General features: G+C 44.2%; 1 protein-coding gene across 1 annotated transcript in view; it reads right to left on the minus strand.

The window, feature by feature from the left end:
• Positions 1-3,808: 3,808 nt before the first annotated feature.
• The window catches only part of POU3F2 (POU class 3 homeobox 2), a 3,983-nt gene continuing 380 nt past the window's right edge, over positions 3,809-7,411 (minus strand). Inside the window, 2 exon segments of the mRNA XM_077764728.1 lie at positions 3,809-7,213; positions 7,216-7,411. The exon segment at positions 7,216-7,411 is cut by the window's right edge and continues 44 nt beyond it. Coding sequence (XP_077620854.1) covers positions 6,585-7,213; positions 7,216-7,411 — 825 coding nt within the window. The 3' untranslated portion in view covers positions 3,809-6,584.

Here is a 7,411-nt window from a genome sequence, read left to right on the forward strand (position 1 = left end):
GTTGTCCCCCCCCGCCCCCCCACCTCCAGGGTCTCCCTGGAGAGAGTGTGCGCTGGAACAGCCCGCGACGTCCGGGCGGCCGACCCGCCCTGTACAGACTTGGACGCCGGAGCCGCGGGAGCCGCGCAGTGCCCGGTTCCCGGCAGACCCTCCGGGGCTGTTCCCTGTCCCGGAGCGAGGGCCGGGGCCGCAGTCCGGGGAACGCCCGGCTCCCCGCGCCGGCAAGCTGGCTAGTCTGGGCCTTCCTTGCAGCGGCCTGGGCGTCCCCGAGGTGGGGGTGGCACCGCGCGGCTGGGGCGCCTCGTTTGCGTCCGTGCACCGAGGAGAAGCGGCCGGCAGCACCCTCGCCCTCCTTGGCCAGGCGCGGTAACAACTTCGAAGGAATATTTTGTTAAGGGAGCAAACAAACAAAAAGTTATTAAGGTCGAGTCATTGTCTCCAGAATCGTGCGCTGTGGAACGTAAGGATTCTTCTGCCGGAATGAGATTTCTGAACAGGAGGAGGGAAAGAAGTCCCCCCGCCCCTTTCCACGAGGATTTGCCTGAACCCTAAAGCCCAGTGATTTACAACGGCTAATGTGTGTTACACGCGCGCAAGAAACTTTTCCCCCACTCTCCTGCCAAACTCTGGCCAAATTTGTGTGTGTGGCTCACCCGTCCCTCCCCTCTCAATTTAAACCCCAAACCCAGAGGAAACACTGGCGGGAGGAAAAATATATGCCCCCCAAATAAAAAAGGATGCAGGTTCAAATTTACTCCACAGCGAGGTTTCCTACTGCTGTCGTTCTGCACGCAGAGAGTTAATCGTATACAATTTATAACAATCAAAATCCCCTCCGTATTGCTCAGATGGGGTCCTAATGCTCCCGTGTTTCTAAAATCAGTGACAAGTGAGTCTTTATGGGGCATTTATTTCCTTCTTTTTTCTAGATGACAGCTCCTCATTCTGAGAGCAGAGAGCTGTGTACCGCCAGCTACAGACCACACTCTTCACGTACCAACGGTATATGGAAGTTTTTTTTGCCCCCCTCCCTCCAAATCTCAGACAAAGAGCTATAAAAACTCAGAAAGACGTGAAAGGAATAAACTTTAAGATATAGATGCACTTTTACTGGTGTATTAAATAACATTTCAGACTTTTTTTTTTTTTTAAAGAAATACATCTTAATGTTATCAACAACCAGAATTCTAACAATAAGAGGCCAGGGTTGTTTTGATGGGATGTGATACTGTTTCTAAAACCTCTAACAGCTAAGCCAAGCAGAGTTGTTATTAAGGGAAAGGGAAAGTACTACATGGTAAAGTTAATTAACTTTCTTTTTCTTAAAAAATAAAGAAGGAAACAAATTCCCTAGCTTCCCAAAAAAACGCAAGAACAATGTGAAAGTATTCTGATTGTTTATCTCCATAGCCAAGCGAAGCCTTTAAGAGAACTAAAAAGCCATTTTCTGGTACTCCTGTACCCACCTCTAGGACGCATTGGAATAACTCTGGCCCAAGTTCTACAAAGGTGGGCAAGTTGATTCCACGATTTTCTAGCTGAGTGGCAAGCGCCGGCCACCTTTGCATTATTTCCTGTACTGAATCAAGTGGTGAGACTAGGTACCAGGAGGCCTGGTTCTCTCCTCCCACCATCTGCCCCTTGTTAAGAGACTATGCATCACTGAGAAAGTAAACTTTCCCAAATAGGGATCACGTTGGTCTAAAATTTAGCTGAACATCCCATTCCGTCATATTGTCAAGACTCATTCACAGTTCCTCCAGATGCACTTTCGTTTCACATAGACACTGTCCCTCTTGCCTCATTGAAATATACAAGCAGACCAAAGAAACACTTTTACCTTTGACCCTCCCTTCACCATCCTTCTTTCTTTTTCTGTAAAAGCTCCGTTCTTTATCTCATTCTTTAACTTGTCTAGGCATTCAATAGAATCTAGAACAGAGTTCTATAAACTGATTGAAAAATCAACAAAGACAAATCACAGAAACCAGTGACAAAACGATCATTTCTCTCACCCAGCGACACAGCACTACCCAAGCTGCTTCCATAGTAAGGCAAACGAAAGGCAAATGAATGCAGCATAGAGGCACACAGGCACAGGTACCCAAGCACTCACATGCCATCCCTTCCCCGCCCCCCGCCCCCCTGCCCATTCNGAAATAAGAAGACAGAAGGATGAGTCCCTTTATTAAAGCCATTTCATCAGAACATTTTGCCAACCAGTGTGTGGCTTTCACTGGTAGATGCAAGAGGGGAAGGAGAGTGCTTTTGTTGTCGCCATCTGAAATATAAAGAAGGTAACTTCATGGGAACTGAGGATGTCTACAAGTGCCAAGCATAATGTTATTTGTGGCCATTCCCTCTATCTGACCTTCACATGACTCTCCCACATGATCCGTTCTCCCCCATGGTACACCATAAAATTTAAAAGTGACATATTCTGAGGAAACACAGGAGCTTTTTCAGGACGGCTGCATTCTGCATTATTGTCTTTGGGGAAAAGAAAGGGTTTGTCACTGTGGCGAGCCAACATCTTAGGGATGACTGCCCCACAAATTTCTCCCAGTGGCAGTGATGGAGTTTTTCACGTTAGCGTGTAATACATTCCCCAAACCGGCAATGAAAGTGCCCAAGTAGCTTTAGAATCTGAACGGCAAGCATGGGTCAAAACCATGGCGTGTCCGTTTAACACGTGATGGTTTCCAGTCAGTAGCCCCTGTGGCTAAGAACAAAAAACACCTTCTCAAGGTCCACTAAAATGCCCTGCAGAGGGCAGATGCTGCTTGTTTTCTGCCTACAATGGAGGAGGATATTGACCCAGAACTCAAATCTATATCCAGCTTAAACATTTTACCCATCAGCATGTCTGCGGTCACAAAAACACTTCTTCTTTCTGTCACTTCTCGTTCAGACTATTGATAAGATCATTTGGCTGAATCTGTTTGGGACTTGTGTAATATTGACTAGGAGTTAGAAAAGATGATCAGATGTAATAAGCCCAGAAACTACCTTTCAAAATGGACATTTGTACTTAAACTGGCATCCCAGGGAGCACTTCAAATATATCAGCAAACTTGTAAACTAACCCAACACTGCTTGGATTTTCCACTAACCTTAAAACTGATTTTCGTAAGTATAATGCTCCATCTGAGACTATCTGAAACAATCTGTTATTAGCACCATGGCCTGAGTCTCTCCCATACATTTTTTTCCCTTTTTTTCTCTTTCTCTATTTCAGAGCCTGTTTGCTTGCCTGAAGAGAAATAGACACTATTGTATAAATCATTGCAAAATCCATTCCCCCCGCCCCGTAAACCTAACAGAAATAATATATAGGACCTACTTCTAATCACTTGGAAAACACACATCTTGCATATTGTCAGAGTTACTCTTTGTTGAAAGATATTTGTTAATTATTGGAAAGAATAATACCTTTAACTAAGCTTCCTCTTTTAGATCCCAAATTATGTGGGGATAAGTGGGTAAAGACTAAAGTCCACCTAGTTCCATTGATGCTCTCCAAAAAAGCACTATCAGTTAAGGTAAAAGTAACCTGGAAAGAAGATGTACGGATATCTGCATATATTTAAGGGGGACAAACATCTCTCTGTTGGACCCCGAAATGGCAAAGGAATCAGAACTCAAACCCAATGACCATTTCAATTGAGTGCTATAGACGTATTGACTGAAAGGTCTGGGACTGATAGCTTTTTGCAAAGAAAAGTGAAGTAGAATCAGAACAGTGGTCTCTCTTAAAAACAAAACAAAACAAAACAAAAGCTCTGAAAGTTACCAACGTGAAACCTGGCAGTATACGCATAAAATTTATTCCAAAACTTTATGAAGTATAAAGGAAGGGAAGTATTTTACACACAACTCAACTCAGTCAGTATAAGGTCTAGGGTTCCCCCCCCCTTAAAACTTGGCACTATCTTTAAAAATAAAATAAAGATATTTCAATAATTAGAACAAACTATGAAGGTATTGTGCATTTCTGTTTTATGTAGATAATAAAATATTACTTTAACATAAATATATAAGGATCTCTGCGTTTTTATTTTCCCCACAAGCACAACCAAATGTACCAAAACAAAGTATTTTTTTAAAGAGACTGAACAAAAAAATTACATCCCATATAGATTTTGCTCATCTACTCATTTAAAGCTACAGAAAAACAGTTTCCAGAACCTTTTTGCTTTAAAAGAAATAAATATACATTGAGGCAGGCCACTTAAAAATGATATGAAAATATTTCCCTGGGTAGCATTAAAAAAAAAAAAAAAGAAAAATAGACAAAGAAACATTTAAACTATTTCTGCATTTCAAAAGACAGATATTAAACATATATACATAGTGGTAAGGTTCAGTGGTAACTTTTGTCTTAGTAAACCCAAGAGAGTTAGAGGAGCTATAGACACGTCCCCTGAACTCCAGCGTCTGACCTTACCCACTTGGTAATAAGAATCTGAAAATTCATTTCCTCCCTTAACCGTTGGCTATTTGCCCTGCTCTGCATTGCTTCACTAAAGGCCAGTCCCCACACCTCAGGAACAAGCAGTGTGACACACCCGGAAGCAGCGGCTCCGTGCCCATCTCCTAGTGACGTTCGTTGGGGGAAATGAAATACAGGCAAATAAATATGCCCCATTCTAAGTCATCATTTATCTTGCAAAAACATTGAAAATGAAACAATCACAGGTGTTTGAAAAGACAATATAAAGCATATTTCCTAAAACCTTAACTACTGAGTGCAATGCTAATCTGATGCTGAACCATCATTTTATGGTATTGAGAATTTATTTTTTTAAATAAAGATTTGCCTAATACTTAACCAGGAAAAAAAAGCCCCAAACTTTTAAGATTAATAAAAAGTGTTTTCCCTTTTAGCGCCCTTTTGTGCTGATTATTTTTTAATATTTTAACTGGTCACAGTTTAATGGTATTTATTTTCAATAGTTAGAAGTTTTTTCACCTACACTTCCCAGTGGAGTCTTTTGTTATGGGAGTTAACCATTTTCCATCAAGATAAGGAAAAAGCGCACTTGAAACTATTAACAAAGGGAGAAAAGGAAGGATAGAAAATAGCATTTTTTTTCCCAGTTCATTTGGCTTCCTTAGTGAAAGAAGGGGGAAAAGCTGTCCAGGTCAAACTGGTATTTTCTGTGATAAATTATAGGAGAAGAGGGTGTGGGACCTTAAATTTGATTTGATAAACAAATGAGCTAGTGAAGACAAAACCAGTCTAGAGTGGAGATATTCTCTGTATGCATGTGGGTATTTGTGTAGTAAGAAACAGTCTATCCATACACCATTAAGTTCCCAGATTATTTTCTTTATGTTAAAAAAAAAAAAGCCATTAGAGGAACAAAGTTTAACTGCTGCTGTCAGCACAAATAACTCCTTATAATTAAGTTATTAAAACTGAAGGCAGAGAACTATACAGGGGTTTCTGAAGATATATATTTCCCTAGTTCTCTTCAAAGTGCCACTTTCTGTTGGACGACTCTGGAAATATATTTAACCTCCACATTTCCTCTGAGCTCTTTCACAATGGGCCCGCCTGATAAAATGAAGCAATCAGTCACTCACTATCGATTTTTCTTTTTCTCCCCTCCACAACCTCCCCCAGAAACACTGCCTGAAAATGAAGTTTACTTTGTGGCTGGTAACAAAAAACCAATGCTTGACTCATTTTTGTATTCCAAACTGGACTCTTGCCTTGGATAAAGCGGGGAGACCATGCGCGTTTCCTGAAAGCAGAGAATTATTTATTTTGTTTGAAGCCAATCATTTTTGCTTTGCTAAAAGAAGCAAATAAATGTTACACCAATGTGTGTATGGTGGGGGGGGGGGAGACTGAAGGTAACCAAAGTTCACAAACAGTGGGAAGAACAAGGGGAGAAACGTTAGAAATGGAGAGTAGCCAAGAGCTGGCTTCAACTCTTTCTGCTGAATAAAACAAAACAAAACAAAACAAAACCCGGCAATTTCAAAATTAACGGTGGGAGAAAGAAAAATATGTTCAATGAATTTGTTCATGTAAACTTCAATTTTCTTGCAGTGCAAATTTATGTCGTTAAATTTTGACTACATCAAAGAACATGTGTATTTTTTCCTCTTTCCTGATGAGGATCCACATTACATCACATTACAGCAGCATGTGCCAACTCCGAGCATCAGGAAGCTGTTTTGTGTTTATCACGGTTTGGCGGATTTTTTTTTTTCCTTTTTGGTAATTTATTTAGTTTTGCCAGGTATTTAACTCGGTGCTTGCCATCTCTCGTTCTCTCTTTCTCTCTATTACACACTCTCTCCTCACTCTCTCTACGAGACACTCCACTCCATTGCCTGGGTACTAGCCTGTAAAGGTCAAAACACATCATTACACCTGCTACCGTTTAAAGGATAGTCCAGTGCCTTAGTTGCTTTCCTTATTATTATTTTTTTTCTTTTTAAGGGACGGGGAAATAATAATTAAAATAAAAGAACAATCAGAAGTTAGAGAGGGAACAAGGGGGCCAGGAAAGGGCCATGGACCGTAGGGGAGGGGGAGCCCCGCGCTCTGCCCCTCCCCCCGTTCGAGTTCACTGGACGGGCGTCTGCACCCCGTGGTGTGGTGGCGTGTCCCTACTCCCCCCGTACACATCCTCGGCGCCCGGCAGAGTCCCTCCGGGAGGGGTCATCCTTTTCTCTTTCTGTCTCCTGTTACAAAACCAAACTCTCACCACCTCCTTCTCCAGCTGTAAGCTGTCCGCGAGGGAGGTGATCTCCTGGGCCGAGGGCTTGGGGCATTTGAGGAAATGGCTCTCCAGAGCCCCCTTGACGCTCACCTCGATGGAGGTCCGCTTTTTCCTCTTGCGCCCCTGCGCTGCGATCTTGTCTATGCTCGTGGGGCTGCCCGAGGACGAGTCCGCCTCCTCCAACCACTTGTTCAACAAAGGCTTCAGCTTGCACATGTTCTTGAAGCTCAGCTGCAGGGCCTCAAACCTGCAGATGGTGGTCTGCGAGAACACATTGCCGTACAGGGTGCCCAGCGCCAGCCCCACGTCCGCTTGGGTAAATCCCAGTTTGATCCGGCGCTGCTTGAACTGCTTGGCGAACTGCTCCAGGTCATCCGAGGTCGGCGTGTCCTCGTCCGAGTGCGGGTCGTGGTGCGCGCCGGGGTGGCCCGGCGGGCCCTGCGGGGGCGGCGGCGGCGGCGGCTGCTGCTGNCAGCCGCGGCGCTCCGCCATGCCCCGGGCCCCGGGTGGTGGTTGGCGGCGTGGTGCACCAGATGCGGCGGCCGCTGCTGTTGCTGCTGCTGCTGTTGTTGCTGCTGCTGCTGCTGCTGCTGCTGTTGCTGCTGCTGGTGCTGCTGCTGCAGGGCGCCTGGCCCATGCAGCTCGTCGCCGCGGCCGCCCTGCTGTACCAC

Source organism: Crocuta crocuta, unplaced genomic scaffold (assembly GCF_008692635.1).
Source record: "Crocuta crocuta isolate KB4526 unplaced genomic scaffold, BGI_CrCroc_1.0 scaffold194, whole genome shotgun sequence".
Taxonomy (NCBI): domain Eukaryota; kingdom Metazoa; phylum Chordata; class Mammalia; order Carnivora; family Hyaenidae; genus Crocuta; species Crocuta crocuta.